Here is a 20,118-nt window from a genome sequence, read left to right on the forward strand (position 1 = left end):
CTCTCAGATGGAAGTGACATGGGGCAGTTCACAGATATTGAAAAGCAGGCGCCATGGTCTCTGAGAGACAGAGACAAGGTAAGATAAGTTTTTTAAATCATTCCACACTGGGGAAAAAAAGGTAACGCTTGCCGGGGCTGGCTGCTTGGGCCGGAGGGAATAGAGCAGAGTGACATGCTGGCAGCCCGGTGGATTCGGGGTGTCCCCTTTGGGTCAGGGTGGCCGGCCACAGCCCGTCATTACTGCGGTGGTCATCATAACGGCAACTTGGTACAGTGCACAGGCCTCTGGCAGCCCAGTCTGTGGATTGCTTACTGTGTCTTGCAAATGCCCACAGCGCCCCTGGTAATTTTGCCACGCACCCAGGCTGCCCCTCTGGAGATTCCCCAACCCCAGCTAATCCATCAATGGGATGGGTGTGGCCAAGCTCAACCAGTGGCACACTTGGTACTGCCACTCCTCAGTGCACTCATCAGAAGCGCAGCCCCAATGCAGGGGAAGCAGGGGAACAGAAGAGCACACCCTAGACAAAGGACAAATGTATTGTGGCCTTTGGCACACCACCCCTTTCAGGGTAGAGGCCTCGTCTGTACCACCATCAACTAGCCCATCCTCAGGGTCAATGGCTGCCCACAAGACCTGCCTGCCCACCGCACCCCTGCTCTTATCCATCCGGGCCCTGAGCAGGTTGGCACAACCCGTGTGTTACACCCGGACGCAAATCACACTGCAACCGTTCCCAGCAGGTGCCAACCCCCCTTGCCCAACCCTAGCCGTGGGACCTACCCACACACAAGCCTCGCAGCATGGAGACGATTGGTGCACATTGTGACCCCCTCCATCGCACAACTCGGTGGGATAACACTTGGTCTACCCAGTGATGACACCCACAGTAGGGAATAGAGAGGAGTGATATGCTGACAGTTCTTGTTTTCTTGCCATCTCGAAATGAATGCTAACATTGCATTTGCCTTCCTAACTGCTGACTGTACCTGCACGTTAACCGTAAGAGAATCCTGAACTCGGACTCCTCAGTCCCTTTGTGCTTTTGATTTCCTAAGCCTTTCCCCATTTAGAAAATAGTCTATGCCTCCATTCTTTCCTTCCAAAGTACATAACCTCACACTTTCCACATTGTATCCAATCTGCCCCATCTTTGTCCACTCCCCAAGTCAGCCCAAGTCTTTCTGTAGTCCCCCCACCACCTGGCTTCCTCACTACCTATCCCTCTGGGACCCAACGGCTGGGATTCTCCGAGCCTCCGCACCGAAATGGTGGTCGGCGCGGGGGGGGGGGGGGGGGGGGGGGGGAGAACGGGGCCTCAGACCCGCGATCGGGTCCGGCACAGGGATGCAATTCTCCGGCGACCGGAAAATTGGCACCAGCCTTGCGCGCACGGTCGATGAGGCGCCAGTCGGGGGCCGTTGAAAGAAGCCCTGTGGCAATTCTGTGCGGTCGACCGGCCGAGTTCCCGCTGGCATGGTTCACGTATGGTTCCACCTGGCGAGAGCTCGGCGTCGCGGCTGTGGTTCCCATCCTGGTGGGATGCGAGGGGAATCAGTCTCCGGGGAGGGCCTCCAAGACTGGCCACTGATCGGCGGGTGCATGTGATCGGAGGGGGGGGGGGCCTACCTTCTTCCGCGCCGGCCCGCTGTGTGCCTCCGCCATGTTGCACGCCGCTGGTGCAGAAGCGGCCGCCACGTGCATGCGCAGACCCGCGGCGAGAAGTGCAGGGCTGCCTACGGCAGCTGCAGCAGCGCGGAGCACTCCGGCGCCGTGCTGGCCCCCTGTGAGCTACAGAATCGCTGGGCCAAGAGGCCCGTTGACGCCGGCGTGAAACACTCCGGTGTTTACGCCGGCGTCAACACTTAGCCGCGTTTTTAGAGAATCCCAGCCAACGTGTCGTAAAGACCAGCTGAGCGGGGAGACCATGTGCCACCTGTGCCACCTGTGCCATATTGTTGAAAGTGGTGTTCTCCAGGGCTCAGTGTTGGGACCCTTGCTTTTTCTGATTTATATAAATTATTTAGAAGTTGGTGTTGCAGGTGATACTAAGCTAGGGAGAACAGTGAATTGTGAGGATGACACTGAGCAACTTCAGAAGGGCATTGACAAGTTGGCCAAATGGCAGACACCTGGCAGATGAACTTCAATGCAGCAAAATGTGACATAATGCATTCTGGTAGAAGAAACATGGGGAGACAATATAGGTGCAGTGGTACAATTTGAGGGGAGTACAGGAGCAGAGGGATCTCAGAATTTAAATGCATGATTCTCTGAGGGTGCCAGACAAGTTGAAACAGTTGTTAAGAAGGCTTATAGGATCCTTGGGTTTATAGGATCATAGAATCATGGAATCTCTACAGTGCAGAAGGAGGCCTTTCAGCCCATCGACCCTCCAATAAAGCATCCTACCTCGGCCCTATCCCCATAACCCCACCTGTTACGTCACTGACACCAAGGAGCAATTTTATCATGGCCAATCCACCTAACCATCTTTGGACTGTGGGAGGAAACCGGAGCACCCGGAGGAAACCCACGCTGACATGGGGAGAAAGTGCAAACTTCACATAGACAGTCACCCGAGGCCGGAACTGAACCTGAGCTCCTGGAGCTGTGAGACAGCAGTGCTAGCCACTGTGCCACTTCATAAAAATGGAGGCATAGAGTATTAAAGCAAAGAAATGATGCCACACCTTTATAAATCATTAGTCAGACCACATTTGGAGTATTGTGTTCAGCTCTGGGCACTTTACTAAAGGAAGGACGTTAAAGCCTTGGAAAGAGTGCAGAGGAGATTTACTAGAATGATACCAGGAATTAGGAAATTTAGATACAAGATTGGAAAAGCTGGGCTTGTTCTCCTTGGAGCAGAGAGGATTAAGAGGCGGCCTTATTGAGATGTTCAAAATTATGAATAACTTTGACAAGGATATTCTGTTTTCACTCGTTGGTGTGTCAGTGACTACATAGACATAGAACAGTACAGCACAGAACAGGCCCTTCGGCCCTCGATGTTGTGCCGAGCATTGTCCGAAACCAAGATCATGCTATCCCACTCCCTGAGATCCTGGTGTGCTCCATGTGCCTATCCAATAACCGCTTGAAAGTTCCTAAAGTGTCCGACTCCACCATCACAGCAGGCAATCCACTCCACACACTAACCACTCTGAGTAAAGATCCTACCTCGGATATCCCTCCTATATCGCCCACCCTGAACCTTATAGTTATGCCCCCTTGTAACAGCTACATCCACCCGAGGAAATAGTCTCTGAACGTCCACTCTATCTATCCCCTTCATCAGCTTATAAACCTCTACTAAGTCGCCTCTCATCGTCCTCCGCTCCAAAGAGACAAGCCCTAGCTCACTCAACCTTTCCTCATAAGACCTATCCTGCAAACCAGGCAGCATCCTGGAAAATCTCCTTTGCACCCTTTCCAATGCTTCCACATCCTTCCTATAGTGAGGTGACCAGAACTGCACACAATACTCCAAATGTGGTCTCACCAGCGTCATGTATAGTTGCAGCATAACCCCGCAGCTCTTAAACTCAAGACCCCTGTTAATAAACACTAACACACTATCAGCCTTCTTCATGGCTCTATCCACTTGAGTGGCAACCTTCAGAGATCTGTGGGCAGATCTCTCTGTTCCTCCACATTCCTCAATTTTTTCTACCAAAATTAATAACCACGCATTTATCAGGGTTAAACTCCATCTGCCATTTTTCGGCCCAGATCTGCATCCTATCAATGTCTCTTTGCAGTCAACAACAGCCCTCCACCTCATCCACTACTCCACCAATCTTGGTGTCATCAGCAAATTTCCTGACCCACCCTTCAGCCCCCTCCTCCAAGACATTGATAAAAATCACAAATAGCAGAGTACCCAGCACTCATCACTGTGGTACACCGCTGGTAACTGGTCGCCAGTCTGAAAATTTTCCATCCACCACCACCCTCTGTCTTCTATGTGATAGCCAGTTCCTTATCCATTTGGCCAAATTTCCCTCTATCCGACACTTCCTTACTTTGTTCATGAGCCGACCATGGAGAACCTTATCAAACGCCTTACTAAAATCCATGTATACGACATCAACTGCTCGACCTTCATCTACACACTTAGTTACCTCCTCAAAGAATTCATTCAAATTTGTGAGGCAAAACTTACCCTTCACGAATCCGTGTTGACTACCTGCATCTTTCCAAATGGTCATAAATCCTATCCTTCAGGACCTTTTCCATTAACTTACCGACCACCGAAGTAAGACTAACTGGCCTATAATTACCAGGGTCATTCCTATTCCCTTTCTTGAACAGAGGAACAACATTCGCCACTCTCCAGTCCTCTGGCACTCTCCCATTCGACAGTGAGGACCCAAAGATCAAAGCCTAAGGCTCTGCAATCTCATCCCTTGCCTCCCAAAGAATCCTTGGATATATCCCATCTGGCCCAGGGGACTTGTCGACCCTCAGGTTTTTCAAAATTGCTAATACGCCCTTCCTTAGAACACCTACCTCGAATGTGGGTCATACAGACCAATCTTCCTACTAAATGTCGTGCCAAACTGCTGGCCAAAATTTGGGCCTCAAGGATAGGGGACTGTGTTCCTTTCAAGATGGTCAGCAAGAGAGCTAGGAGTGAGATGAGGAGAAACTCAGAGAGTTGTTGCAGTTTAGAATGCGCTGCCTGGGATAGTGGTGGAGGTGGATTCCATAGAAGGTTTCAAAAGAGAACTGGATATATATTTGAAAGGGATTAAGTTAGAGGACTACGTAGATAGGGCGGGGGAATGGGACTAGTTAGGTAGCTCTTTTGGGAACCGATAGTGACATCATTCTGTGCTGTATGGGGGAGGACACCTGCTGCCGGTGGCCGTCAAGGTGACGGTCGCCCTGAACTTCTTTGTCTCATAGCCTTTCCAGGCACCGAGTGGGGACCTGTTTGGATATACCAGTCATCCGCACACAGGTGCATTTGCGATGTTACGGATGCCTTATATGTCCGGGCAGCAGACTACATTACCGTCAGGCTCAGCAGGATGTCCGGGCAGCAGGGTTCACTGCCATCGCCAGCATGCCCCAGGTCCAGGGGATAATAGATGGGACACATGTTGCCCGATGCGCACTGGCTCATGAGGGGCTGCCCTTCAGCAACAGGAACGGCTTCCACTCCCACATAATGCACCCGATACCCGGGCAACATGCATGACTCATACATGCTGGCACGCTCGTCGGTTCCCGACACCTTTGAGGCTCTCCCTCAGGTGAGGGGTTGGCTCCTGAGCGACAAGGGTTATCCACAGTGGCCATGGCTGATGACGTCTGTCCGGAGTACCCGGACCGTTGCGGAGAACCATTATAACGACAGCTATGCAGCAACTAGGTGCATCATTGATCGGTTCATTAGCGTCCTGAAGATGTGGTTTTGATGCCTGGGCTTTCCAATATAGCTCTTGGAGGGTCTCCCACACCGTTAGATTGCTGCATCCTTCGTAACAACACGCAGCAGAGGGGAGATATGCTGGTGGATGGGGGGTAGGGAAGAACGTCAGACAACACTGGACGAGGAGAAGGTGGATGATGGCCAGGGCGACCGGGGCCTGGAACCAGAGCAGGCACAGGAGGGCAGCCCATGTGTGCACCAGGGCTGCCGCACATGCGACTATCTCATCGCCTCCAGATTTGCTGACTAGCAGCATTTTTTCCCTGTCCCACCTCCTCATACCCCCCATAGCCACTCACACCCTCCCCTGTCCCACCTCCCCATATCCCGCCCATAGCCACTCACACCCTCCCCATCCCACCTCCTCATACCCCTCCATATCCACTCACACCCTCCCTGTCCCACCTCCCCATACCTCCCCTCCCCATAGCCGCTCACACCCTCGCCTGTCCCACCTCCCCATACCCCCCCATAGCCATTAACACCCTCCCCTGTTCCACCTCCCCATAACCCCCATAGCCATTAACACCCTCCCCTGTTCCACCTCCCCATATCCTCCATAGCCACTCACACCCTCCCCTGTCCCACCTCCCCATACCCCCCATAGCCATTAACACCCTCCCCTGTCCCACCTCGCCATACCCCCCCATAGCCATTAACACCCTCCCCGTCCCACCTCCCCATACCCCCCATAGCCATTAACACCCTTCCCTGTTCCACCTCCCCATGCCCCCCATAGCCACTCACACCCTCCCCTGTCCCACCTCCCATACTCCCCATAGCCACTCACACCCTCCCCTGCCCCTCCTCCCTATGCCCCCATACCCACTCACACCCACCCCTGTTCCACCTCCTCATACCCCCCATAGCCACTCATATCCTCCCCTGTCCCACCTCCCCAAACACCCCCATAGCCACTCACACCCTCCCCTGTTCCACCTCCCATACTCCCCATAGCCACTCGCCCCCTCCCCGTCCATCCTCCCCATACCCCCTCCCCATAGCCACTCACACCCTCCCATCCCACCTCCCCATACCCACTCACCCCCTCCCCGTCCATCCTCCCCATACCCCCCTCCCCATAGTCACTCACACCCTCCCCTGTCCCACCTCCCCATACCCACTCACACCCTCCCCTGTCCCACCTCCCCATAGCCACTCACACCCTCCCCTGTCCCACCTCGCCATACCCCCCATAGCCATTAACACCCTCCCCTGTTCCACCTCCCCATACCCCCCCATAGCCAATAACACCCTCCCCTGTCCCACCTCCCCAAAGCCACTCATATCCTCCCCTGTCCTACCTCCCCATGCCCCCCATAGCCATTAACATCCTCCCCTGTCCCACCTCCCCATGCCCCCCATAGCAACTCAAATCCTCCCCTGTCCCACCTCCCCATACCCCCCATAGCCACTCATACCCTCCCCTGTCCCACCTCCCCTACCCCCTCAGTCACTCACACCATCCCGTCCCACCTCCACATACCCCCTCAGTCACTCAGTTTCCCCTATCCCACCTCCCATACTCCCCATAGCCACTCACACCTACCTCTGTCCCACCTCCCCATACCCACCCCCATAGCCACTCACCCCCTCCCCGTCCATCCTCCCCATACCCCCCTCCCCATAGCCACTCACACCCTCCCGTCCCGCCTCCCCATACCCCCTCAGAGTCACTCACACCTTCCCCTGTCTCACCTCCCATTTTCCCCATAGCCACTCACACCCTCCCTTGTCCCACCTCCCCATATCCCCCCCCATAGCCACTCACACCCTCCCTTGTCCCACCTCCCCACACCAGTCCCCTCAGAGATTCCAACCAGCATCAAGGTGTCGGCCCTGGGTTGGCAGTCTCAGCGGGTCTTGTCTACGGCACGGAGGATGATGATTGCTCAGTCAGTTGTGCATTAGTGCTGCCAGGAATAAGGCAGATATTGGGAACTTCACATAGGCACCAGGGTTAACAGTGTGCTGTACAATGTACTCACCGTACTCAGTCACATCCATAATTGCCACATTGGCTCACAACAAATTCCTTCCAGCAATGGCTCACCTGTTGGAGTCGCAGCCACTCCTTGACGTCCTGCCACTCAATCAGGATGGGCGTCAAGTATCAAATATATTAGTTTCCCTTGACATATGCGGCCTGTTAGCAGTTGTTGCCCCAGGTCTTGAAGCTTGTTCATTCAGTGCATGCTTCGCTCGTCCTCTTGGTGCAATCGGTAACAGTTTTGAGGTGGCAGATACCTTGAATTTACAGTTCAGTGTCAGGGTTTTCTCATCACCAATTGCTTAATCCAGACCCTTCGAGCAGAGTTTTGACAAAGGGACCTACAAAATCACCTCAAACACTAAAACTGGAGGCAATCCCTGTGTCAGTATTGAAAGTTTGGGCCTTGATTCTGCTGAAATGGAGCATCTCCCAGCATGTTCCATTAGTTAGACATTTTCCTTCATCTTCCAGCTCAAAATAGTTTTACCCCTAAATGGTTGGAAGTGTGAACTTAGAAATGGTGCAGCGAGGATAATGTAATGGACCATCTGGGAACTTAGTGACTAACAAACAATTTCCTTGATTCAGCAATGAGCTGAACCAGAAAAATGCAGAGCTCCAGCAGTTGCTGTCAGTGATTTGATGCTTCTTCAAAGGGTGAGTTGATGAGGTATCTGCAGGCTGCAACCAATGGGAAATCATCCCCTCCTTTGCCAGTTCTCCCATTGTGTAAAACCCATGAAAAAGCTACACCATTTTGAATGAGGTGGGTTTTTAATGGCATACTAAATTCGTAATCACTGCTCTCTGGCCCTGATTACCCTCCCTGGCCCCGAGAAGCTAATTTTACTTTTGAGGAAAGTCAAATTTCTGCATAATAATAAAAAAAATCACATTTTTCATGTTTGCTAATCTTTGCTTTAGCTTCTACCTTAATCATTTATTTTGCTATCTGAAAATTTGTGTTATTTTGTAATATTGCAATATTACGCGCTTTTAATTTCCTGGTTTGCTGTTTGCGAATACTTCAATATGATTTGCTGTTTACCTGTTCATAGAATCCCTACAGTGCAGAGGGCGGCCATTCAGCCCAGCAAATCTGTACCGACCCTCCATAGGAGCACCCCAGGCGCATGCCCCCACCTAACGTTTTGGACACAAAGGGGCAATTTAGCATCCACCAATCCACCTAACCTGCACATCTTTGGACTATGGGAGGAAACCAGAGCACCCGGAGGAAACCCACACAGACATGGGGAGAACGTGCAAACTCCGCACAGTCATCCTAGGGCAGAATTGATCGTGGATATCTGGTGCTGTGAGTTAGCAGTGTTAACCTCTGTGCCACCATGCCACTCTGTTGACTGACATCACTGCTGCTCCACACTGGAGATCCTCTTGACTTGGTGCTGGTCTGAACTGGCACTGGGAAAAGGAGAAAAAAAACAATGCCACAGAGATCTTTAAGGGAAAATGGGTGGAATTCTCTGTTGCCCGACACTGAAACCAGGAAAGGCATTCAAGCGGAGAATAGCTCCCGCTGCCGAAATCATGGCAGGGGCCAGTTTGACGCCAGGTCATGATGCTCTGCCCCCTCCGAATCAGCGTCATCGCTAAAGCGCACCATGCGCACTCACAACCGCGTTTGCATATCATTATTGATCTCCGATGGGCCGAGTTCTCCACAGCATAGGCCAGGTGTGGTCTCAACAGCTGTCAGCCTGGCGGGCAACTGCAGAGAGAGGGCGTACGGACAGTGTCCAGCACCGCCGTACTTTGGCGACAGCCGTGCGCTGCTGGGTGTCCTGCCAGGGCTGGGGGGAATGGTGGGCTGTGGGGTCGGGTTGGACAGGTACGCAGTCCAGCACAACTAACGCCATCATTTTGGCCGGGATCGGTGCATGTGTGGGGGGTGTAAGTGTATGCGTGGCTGCATCTTGTCAGCACTGCGCCTCTCCAGCACAGACCCGGCGATTCTCCCACCATTTTTCGCGCTTTCTGCGGGTGTTTCACGCAGCGCTGGTGCTAGCCCCTCACCGGTAGCTGAATTGGTGCGGGTGTGGTGCCGTTTTTTCTGTTTTGGAACACCACGGATAATCCGTTGGCGTCAGCACTTAGACGCAGGAACAGTGAATCCAGCCCCATGCCTTTGCAGTCAGAGATGCATACAGTTGCGTTGCTGCAAATTCCAGACCAAGGGCTTTAAAGATTGAGAATGAAACTGAGGGTTGATGGAGAAGAACGATGGATTAAGAATTAAATTAAGTACATAAAGAGGGATAGAGAAAATAAAGAGGGATAGACATAGAATTAGACATAGACATAGAATTTACAGTGCAGAAGGAGGCCATTCAGCCCATCGAATCTGCACTGGCTCTTGGAAAGAGCACCCTACTCAAGGTCAACACCTCCACCCTATCCCCATAACCCAGTAACTCCACCCAACACGAAGGGCAATTTTGGATACTAAGGGCAATTTATCATGGCCAATCCACCTAACCTGCACATCTTTGGACTGTGGGAGAAAACTGGAGCACCCAGAGGAAACCCACGCACACACGGGGAGGATGTGCAGACTCCACACAGACAGTGACCCAAGCCAGAATCGAACCTGGGACCCTGGAGCTGTGAAGCGATTGTGCTATCCACAATGCTACCGTGATAGAGAGGGAAAGGAGACAGAATTTTTTTTTAAATGGTGTAAAATTTGCAAACTTTAAATCACTAAGAAGGATTTATTATGTGCAGGAACGAGGCACAAAAGTAAAAATTGTTCAATTTCTGCGCCAAATAGGTTGATTTTTAAAAAATGTTCTTGGGATGGGACGTGGGCGTCGTAGGTTGTGTCAGCATTTATTTTCCATCACTAATTGCCCTTGAGGGGGCAGCTAAGAGTCAACCACATTTCTGTGGGTCTACAGTCACATGAAGACCAGGTAAAGATGGCAGATTTCCTTCCCTAAAGGACATTAGTGAGCCAGATGGGTTTTTATAACAATCGACGATGGTTTCATGGTCATCATTAGACTTTTTAATTCCAGATATTTTATTGACATTGCAATGACAATAATCACATTAATAGGATTCTTATGCTTGGGTTTTGCTGAGAAGAGACAAGCTGTCGAACCTTGTTGTTGTGTTATACTCACCGCTACAGGAGCAAATCTGCCCTTTCTTATTCCTTTATCGGAGTTACAAAGCCAACACACAGAGGACACATGGGCAAACACCTCATCCATCTCCTTGCCTGGTCAAAAGTCTAATTCAAATTGAATCCAATTCATGGTCCCCACAAGAGAGACATAAGATCCGGACATTACACCTGATCTCATGCTTGATGTTAGCCAAAAGGTCGAGAAGCCATAGGAGCAAATCTATCCTGATGAGTTCAAGATGAAAAGCTTCAACAGCATGTCACTTTTATTCTCATGCTGACAATATTAGCCCAAACTTTCTGCGCTGAAGTTTAGTTTGCTTTCAATGTGGAAATCCAGCAAGTTCTTCGAAATAACCAGTGAGTTGAAGGCGAGCTGCTATTCAATGGCACTCTCTCCCTCAGTCACCACAAATTGATGCCCCATCGGCACACCATCCAGGTAAATTGAGCAGCTTTCTGAGACCGACGCGGTCAAAGTCAGAGCGTCACCGACTGTGACGTCGCTCGGCCCTCATTAATATTAATATCTGCCTGGTGCCGCCGGTTGCCGCGCATGCGCGCTAGAGCGGACCGGCAGGGAAGGGGGCGGGACTGCGGTAAGTGTCCGGGGCCCAGGCGTCTTCTTGGGAGGTGTCAGTGGCCGTCGGGGGTCTTCATCGCCTCCATGGACTCCCAGCGGGTAAGTGCCTGGTTTTTCGCCTCCGGTTTGAGAGACGGATGAGTCGGGTCCCTCATCATCGCATCGCCGGCGACAGCGGCGGGTCTGAGGCGTTAGTGAGAGAGGAGCCCGCTCACCCCCTTCCCCCGACTGAGGTTATAGATTCACCTCTCACCCCTAACCCATGGCTGCAGCTCCCCCCACTGGGGTTACAGATTCACCCCTAACCCATGGCTGCAGCTCCCCCACCCCGACTGGGGTTACAGATTCACCCCTAACCCTGACCCATGGCTGCAGCTCCCCCCAGCCCCACTGGGGTGACAGATTCACCCCTAACCCTGACCCATGGCTGCAGCCCCCCCCCCCCCCCCAGCCCCACTGGGGTTACAGATTCACCCCTAACCCTGACCCATGGCTGCAGCCCCCCCCCCCCCCCCCAGCCCCACTGGGGTTACAGATTCACCCCTAATCCTGACCCATGGCTGCAGCTGCCCCTGACTGGGGTTACAGATTTAACCCTGACCCATGGTTGCAGCTTTCCCCCCACCCACCCGCTCCTCCGCATAACAACAGATTAATCGCAGGTATTCGGCGCCCTTTAATTCTTGATTTTATTTTGCTCTTATTAGGAGATGAGGATGGGCAGGGGTGGTGGAGGTGAGGATGGGCAGGGGTGGTGGAGGTGAGGATGGGCAGGGGTGGTGGAAGTCAGGATGGGCAGGGGTGGTGGAGGTGAGGATGGGCAGGGGTGGTGGAGGTGAGGATGGGCAGGGGTGGTGGTGAGGATGGGCAGGGGTGGTGGAAGTGAGGATGGGAAGGGGTGGTGGAGGTGAGGATGGGCAGGGGTGGTGGAGGTGAGGATGGGAAGGGGTGGTGGAGGTGAGGATGGGCAGGGGTGGTGGAAGTGAGGATGGGAAGGGGTGGTGGAGATGAGGATGGGCAGGGGTGGTGGAGGTGAGGATGGGCAGGGGTGGTGGAGGTGAGGACGGGCAGGGGTGGTGGAGGTGAGGATAGGCAGGGGTGGTGGAGGTGAGCATGGGCAGGGTGCTGGGTGGGGGAGGTGAGCATGGGCAGGGGTGGTGGAGGTGAGCATGGGCAGGGTGCTGGGTGGGGGAGGTGAGCAGGGTGCTGGGTGGGGGAGGTGAGGATGGGCAGGGTGCTGGGTGGGGGAGGTGAGGATGGGCAGGGTACTGGGTGGGGGAGGTGAGCATGGGCAGGGTGCTGGGTGGGGGAGGTGAGGATGGGCAGGGTACTGAGGTGAGGATGGGCATGGTACTGGGTGGGGGAGGTGAGGATGGGCAGGGGTGGGGGAGGTGAGGATGGGCAGGGTGCTGGATGGGGGAGGTGAGGATGGGCACGGGTGGTGGAAAAGGGAGGTGAGGATGGGCGGGGTACTGGGATGGGGAGGGGAGAATGGGCAGGGGTGCTGGGAGGGGAGGATGGGCAGGGATGCTGGGAGGGTGAGGTGAGGATCGGCAGGGGTGGTGGAGGTGAGGATGGGCAGTGGCGGTTGAAGGGGGAGGTGAGGATGGGCAGGGATGGTGGGAGGGGGAGGTGAGGATGGGCAGGGGTGGTAGAGGTGAGAATGAGCATGGGTAGTGGGATGGTGAGGTGAGGATGGGCAGGGGTGGTAGAGGTGAGAATGAGCATGGGTGGTGGGATGGTGAGGTGAGGATGGGCAGGGGTGTCGGGAGGGGGAGATGAGGCTGGGCTGGGGGAAAGATGTGAGGATGGGCAGGGGTGGTGGGGGGAGGTGAGGATGGGCAGGAGTAGTGGTGGTGGAGGTGAGGATGGCAGGGGTGGTGGCATGGGGTGGTGAGGACGGGAAGGGCAGTGGGGCCTGGGGGGGGAAGGTGAAGGTGGGAAGAGGCAGTAAGGGGGGAGCTGAGTTTGGTTATTCGCATCCCCAGAGTATTGAAAATGCTGCATCACTGTAATGTGTTAAGCAATCTCCATCCTGGTGGGTATGGCAGTCCTCAGGACTTGCAGATCAATACTGATCTAATGTAGGGTGTTGGCCGAGTTACGACCCATTCATTGCAGTGTTGTTTTTTTTAACATCTTATCCTTGATATACACTGAGTATCTGTGCCAAAGTGCTACAGACTTGCTTCCATGGAGACAGTGTTACATTTTCTGGAAGTAGTCAATTTGGCAGACGTTCTTGCCATCATTTGTGTGACTGGGTGCTAATATTTAAGACTTTATTCCATTGTTATACTGAACACAAAATTGAACTCCGAGTCAAGATTAACCGTATTTTAAAGGGTTGTGTGGCAAAGTCTGCTTTGTTATCTTGCAATAAAACCTAATCTATATCTAGTCCTAGCCAAAAATGGGATGACTGCTGGCTGATTCAACCCACTGACGAAAGCATTTACAGGATTAGTGGATTGGCAGATTGATCTGCTTGCTCAGTGTATGTGAAACCAGTAACAGTGTAATTTGGCAGAAAAGAGCTTTCCTAAGATTCAGAGAATGTGATTAGAACCACTGACCAGATTGCTCATTTGGACTGAATTAAATCTTGCTTGGCTCTTGGTGATTGAGTGTGGGTCTCAGCACTTTTTGACATGCGACAGTCTGTCAAACCCCGTCGCAATAGGGTTTGTGTAAAAAAAGAAAAATCTGCAGGCATGTTGGGGAGGTGGAAAGACTGGGGCGAGTGAAACTGATGATGTTGACATGAGTTTGTCTGGATGGGAAATGTTAATTGTGTATCGTGACAAAACTTAGACTGTTCTATACCTTGGCTCTGCTTTGTAAATGTGGTTTGGAAAAATACTTTTGTATTTTCTTTATCTATTGTTTGTTTTACCCAGACATGCTTTTCTGAATAGAGGGCTGTGACAAGTGGTGTTCCGCAGGGATCAGTGCTGGGACCTTTTGCTGTTCGTAGTATATCTAAATGATTTGGAGGAAAATGTAACTGGTCTGATGACAAAGGTGGTGGAATTGCGGATAGCGATAAGGACTGTCAGAGGATAAGGCAGGATATAGATCGGTTGGAGACTTGGGCGGAGACATGGCAGATGGAGTTTAATCTGGGCTAATGTGAGATAATGCATTTTGGAAGGTCTAATACAGATGGGAAATAAACAGTAAATGGCAGAACTCTTGAGAGTATTGACAGGCAGAGGGATCTAAGTGTACAGGTCCACAGATTACCGAAAGTGGCAATGAAGGTGGAGAAGGTAGTCAAGAAGACATACAGCATGTTTGCCTTCAATGTCTCCACTTGAATGGACGGGGCATTGAGTATAAAAATTAGCAAGTCATGCTGCAGGTGTATAGAACCTTAGTTAGGCCACACTTGGAATATCGTGTTCAATTCTGTGGAAACTCTGGAGAGGGTACAGAAGAGGTTTACCAAGATGTTGCTGGTATGGAAGGTATTAGCTATGAGGAGAAGTTGGATAAACTGGCTTTGTTCTCACTGGAACGACAAGAGGTTGAGGGGTGACCTGATAGAAATCTACAAAATTATGGGGAGTATGGACAGAGTGGATAGTCAGAAGCTTTTTCCCAGGGCGGAAGAGTTAATTACTTGAGGACCATGGTTTAAGGTGCGAGGGGCAAAGTTTAGAGGAAATGTACAAGGGAAGTTTTTTTTTACACAGGGGGTAGTGAGTGCCTGAAACTTGCTGCCGGTGAAGGTGGTGGAAGCAGGTACGTTTAATTGGCATCTTGACAAATGCATGAATAGGATGGTAATAGAGGATACGGATGCCGAAAGTGTCAAAGATTTTAGGTTAGACGGGCAGCATGGCCGCAGGCTTGGACGGGGCTGAAGGGCCTGTTCTTGTGCTGTACTTTTCTTTGCTCTAAATGGACATCAAATGTCACTGTAGGGTATGGTGGCTGCAGGTTGGTGATTCTAATAGCGTAGTTTAAAAAAATGTTGGTATCATGCAAGTCGGTGGGGTTAATGTTTTGCTACAGATTTCATTTGCACTCAATTGAATGAAGATGATTGACCTACACTCGGGAGGTTTACTTGATCTCTCTTTGTTCTTTAAAATGCCAGAATCGAGTAAGTGATTTGGTAAATTTTATTACTGACAAGAAAATATTGTAATAAAAATAAATGCAGGGCCACTAGAACCGAAGACAATGTATTGTTGATGAGTGATTACACCTTAATTTTAAGCACTGCGGCTGAGACAAGTTGCCACACAAAAGGGTAAGACACAAGAGAAGAGCTCATGGAGTTGGGGGAAGGGCTCATGGAGTTGCGGAGGGTGGGTGTTGATATATATATTTATTTGGATAGTGGAAGGGAAGCAATAAGGATAAACAGGGCATTTCAAGTTGCCAGGCTGCCACTTGTGGAGTGCACGAGGGTCAGTGTTGGGCCTCCACTGTTTACAATCTATATTAATAACTTGGGCAAAAGATACCAAGTAGTGTAGCCAATCTAGGAATATAGGAACAGGAGTATGCCATTCAGCCCCTCAAGCCTGAGGTCCCACCATTTAATGAGATGATGGCTGATCTGTGACCTAACTCCATATATAAACCTTTGGCCCATAATCCCTTAATATTTTCGCTTAATAAAAATCTAGGTATGTCAGATTTAAAATTAACAGATCTAAGATGCTGTTCAACTGCTGTTTGTGGGAGAGAGTTCCAATCTCTACCACCATCTCGTCTGAATAGTCTAGCCCTAATTTTTAGACTATGCCCCCTAGTTTTAGAACCAGTGGAAACCGTTTACCTTTATCTTCCCTGTCTTTCCCTGTTAATATCTTGAATACTTTCATCAGATCACTACTAAATTCTAGCAAAACAAAGGTCTATTTTGAGTAATCCCTCCTAGTAACTCAACACTTGTAATCCAGGTCTCATTTTTGTGAGCCTACTCTGCACTCCCAGAACTGCTCACAGTACTCCAAGTGGGGTCTAACCAGGGTTTTGTATAGCCGCAGCTATACAAAAGTTTGCTGATGATCCAAAACTTGGTGAAAATGTAGTCTGAGGAGAATGCAAAGAGGGCTGCAAATAAATTTATAGAAAATACTGGACAATCTGAGCAGTTCTGACAGCGTCTGAGATTGTCCAATATTTTCTGTTTTTGTTTCAGATTATAGAATTCACAGTAATTTGCTTTTATTTATATGCAAATACAGTTTTAGATAGGTTAAGTGAATGGGCAACAAGGTGGCAGATCTAGTGTGTGGGGTATTCACTTTGGCAAGAATAGAAATGCTAAATATTTTTAAAATCTGTGAAACTTGCAATGTTGATGTTTGGAATTGTGTCAAGTGCAGGAAGCAGTTAGAAAGGCTAATGTCCTTTATTGCAAGGGATTGGAGTACATAAATAAATGTTGCTACAATTGTACAAGTCTGGAGTACTATGTGCAATTTAGACTTCATTTCTAAAGAAAGATATTCTTGCCTTGGCACAGAAAAGGTTCATTAGATAGGGTGCGAGATGGTGAGGTTGCCCAATCAAAGCATACAAGATTCTGAAGGGGCATGATAAGATGAACAGCTTATTCTGGAGAATCTATAACATGGGAAGAATGCCTCAAGGTGAGGGGTTAATCATTTGGGACTGAGGTGAGGAGAAATTTCTTCACTCAGGTGGTTGTGAATCTTTGGAGTTCGCTATCCCAGACATAGACCCAGGAAAAATGTGGGAAAGTGAAATGTGGTGCAAAGTACTAAGCCATTTCCTTTTATCCACAATCAATCTTTGGGACCATAGGATGTCTGTCATGTTGTGATAAACTGGTGCATTTGATTGCATGACATTATAACGAAACCACCTCCTTTTGGTCTCTGAGAAAAGACACAGGTGAACCTATGGTTGTCAAAATTGCACACCCTTTAATCAAAACAATGCTGGAAACATGGGGGATAAAGCTGTCCATGTAGTACATGTATATGCCTATGCTTTCACAAGAAACCTGAGCATAAGCTTCTACCCCTACATAGAATGCAATATTGGTGTTAGCGCAAGGTAGAATGTCACTTTCTTAGATGGCTAACATATTTTTCTTTATTGTAGGAAGCATTGCAAAGAATTATCACAACGCTGGCAAACAAAGATGATGAAATACAGAATTTCATTGAGACGTTGAACCATACTTTAAAAAATGTTCAGGTAGTATTTCTCTAGAATCACATTTCTTAAATGAAAACATGTACTTGATTGCCTCATTTAAACTTTTTTTTCCATTCATATTTCTTTCATTTAATTGTCTATATGGAAACTTGGTGATTGCAATTCAACTGTATACAAATATATCAAAGTAAATGATGAACTAAATAAATTGCTGAATACTTCTTGACAAAGTGAAGATTTTCATTATAAACAGTGCAATTTTTTTGTAGCATTTAAGCAAAAGCTGATTGTCTGCTCTCATTAAGATTTTACTTTGAGGCCACAGCTTTTCTCAAACACCATCTCCTGCCAATGCAAGATGGCCGCCGATGTTCCTCTGCACATATGCACTTGTCTGTGTATGTGCTGAAAACCAGTTACATCATTGGCTGGACAGCAAAAGCAATCCGATTAAAAACCAATACCATGCAGAGAATAGCAAAATGTTTCAGCCATTGATGAGTGAGCTGCCAGGGTTTGCACATAATATGCAATAGAAAAAGATAAATTTAAAGGAAATTATCGGGCAGAATCTGTTTCGTATTTTGATTTGAATAAAATAGCCCAATTTGGTTCCAAAATCCACTCTCAACAATTGTTAATTTTGTTCTTCAGTTTCATTCTCATTAGGATTGCTTAAAAAAAAAATCACCAAATGGAGAGAACAAGTGTCCCACTGAAGTTGAGGGAATGAACAGAGTTATGATCTCTTGCACTTAATGATGCCACAGAGTAAAGCAGTACAACTGCGCATGCACGACATTGGCAGAGAAAGCAGCCTTTCTCAAATGTCTGGTCTTCCAGTTGCTTTTTTTTTCCAGAGAGCTGTCACATGAAGGACAAAAAGGTTGCACAGACTGGGCTTGTTTCCAATAGAGTTTAGAAGAGTGGGGAGTAACTTAGAAACATAGAAAATAGGAGCAGGAGGTCATTCAACCTTCGAACCTGCTCCACAATCCATTACGATCATGGCTGATCATCCAACTCAGTAGCCTAATCCTCCTCTTCTCCCCCCCCCCCCCCCCCCCCCCCCCTATCCTTTGATTCCATTTGCCCTATATGCTATACCTAACTTCCTCTTGAAACATATAATGTTTTGGCCTCAACTATTTTCTGTGGTAACAGATGCTCTGAAGAAATTTTTCCTCATCTCTGTCCTAAAAGGTCTTCCCATATCCTCAGTCTGTGACCCCTGGTTCTGGACAATCACCATCGGGAACCTCCTTCCTGCATCTACCCTGTCTAGTCCTGTTAGAATTCTATAGGTTTCTAGAAGATCCCCTTTCATTCTTCTGAACTCCAGCAAATACAATCCTTTTTCTTTTTTTTTTGTTAAAATTTTAGAGTACCCAATTATTTTTCCAATTAAGGGGTAATTTAGCGTGGCCAATTCACCTAATCTGCACATCTTTGGGTTGTGGGGGCGAAACCCACGCAGACACGGGGAGAATGTGCAAACTCCACATGGACAGTGACCCAGGGCCGGGATTCGAACCCGGGTCCTCAGCGCCATAGGCAGCAATGCTAACCACTGTGCCACCGTGCTGCCCGCAAATACAATCCTAACCGATTCAATCTCTCCTCATTCATCAGACCCGCAATCCCAGGAATCAGTCTGGTAAACCTTTGCTGCACTCTCCCTGGAGCAAGAACATCCTTCCTCGGATAAGGAGACCAAAATTGCAAACAGTATTCCAGGTGTGGCCTCACCAAGGCTCTGCATAATTGCAACAAGGCATCCCTGCTCCTGTATTCTAGTCCACTTGCTAGGAAGGCCAATATACCATTTGCCGCCTTTGCCACCTGCTACACCTGCATGCTTGCCTTCAGTGAGAAGTGTATGAGGATACCCAGGTCCCGTTGCACATTCCCCTCTCCTAATTTACGGCCATTCGGATAATAGTCTGCTTCTCGTTTTTGCACCTCTTAAAACATTACCCCTAATTCCATGCGCTTTCATTTTAAACACATTTAAACAAAGCTTTGACAAAGAGTCATCGGACTCAACGTTAGCTCTTTTTTCTCCCTACAGATGCTGCCAGACTTGATGAGATTTTCCAGCATTTTCTCTTTTGTTTCAGATTCCAGCATCCGCAGTAATTTGCTTTTATACAGTAGAGAAGATGTGTGAACAGATCAGATCAGCCCATAAGAAAGTTATTCTGCAGTCTGTTAACAGTGGGGGAAAAGCTGTTATTGAACCTTTTAGTGTGTATTCTCATACTTTTGTACCTTCTGCCCGATGGAAGAGGTTGGAAGAGTGAATAACCCGGGTGGGAGGGGTCTTTCTCAAGGCAGCAGAGGTGTAGACGGTCAATGGATGGGAGGCGGGTTTGCGTAATGGACTGGGCTGTGTTCAGGACTCTCTAATTTCTTGCGGTCTTGGACCGAGCAGTTGCCTCAACAGGCTGTGATGCAGTCAGATAGGATGCTTTCTATGGTGTATCTGTAAAAATTGGTAAGAGTCGATGTGGACCTGCCGAATTTCCTTAGTTTCCTGAGGAAGTATAGATGATGTTGTGCTTTCTTGGTCATAGCGTTGATGTGGGTGATACTTTCTGGTACTTCAGAGAGTTGGGTCTATTCATGGTATACTGTATGCCTGCTGGCATTGTCCACAAGCATAAATATCTTGTGCCTTCCTCTCAGTAAAAGAATTAGAGACTTTGTCTGATTTCTAACAATTAAACCACCCAGGCTTACTGTCGGGCAGATTCCAGCACATGTCGCACAATCCCTTTCATTTAGTCTAA

The 20,118-nt window shown here is 49.4% G+C and overlaps 1 protein-coding gene across 6 annotated transcripts in view; it reads left to right on the forward strand.

Annotated features, from left to right (window-relative positions):
- Nucleotides 1–11,138: 11,138 nt before the first annotated feature.
- The window catches only part of fsd1l (fibronectin type III and SPRY domain containing 1-like), an 80,497-nt gene continuing 71,517 nt past the window's right edge, over nucleotides 11,139–20,118 (forward strand). For all 6 annotated transcript variants that reach the window (XM_038804568.1, XM_038804570.1, XM_038804573.1 and 3 more), the window contains exons 1-2: nucleotides 11,139–11,275; nucleotides 17,270–17,365. In XM_038804568.1, coding sequence (XP_038660496.1) covers nucleotides 11,150–11,275; nucleotides 17,270–17,365 — 222 coding nt within the window. In that variant the 5' untranslated portion in view covers nucleotides 11,139–11,149. The remainder of the gene's footprint in view (nucleotides 11,276–17,269; nucleotides 17,366–20,118) is intronic.

The sequence above is a fragment of the Scyliorhinus canicula genome, chromosome 8 (genome assembly GCF_902713615.1).
Source record: "Scyliorhinus canicula chromosome 8, sScyCan1.1, whole genome shotgun sequence".
Classification (NCBI taxonomy): Eukaryota; Metazoa; Chordata; class Chondrichthyes; order Carcharhiniformes; family Scyliorhinidae; genus Scyliorhinus; species Scyliorhinus canicula.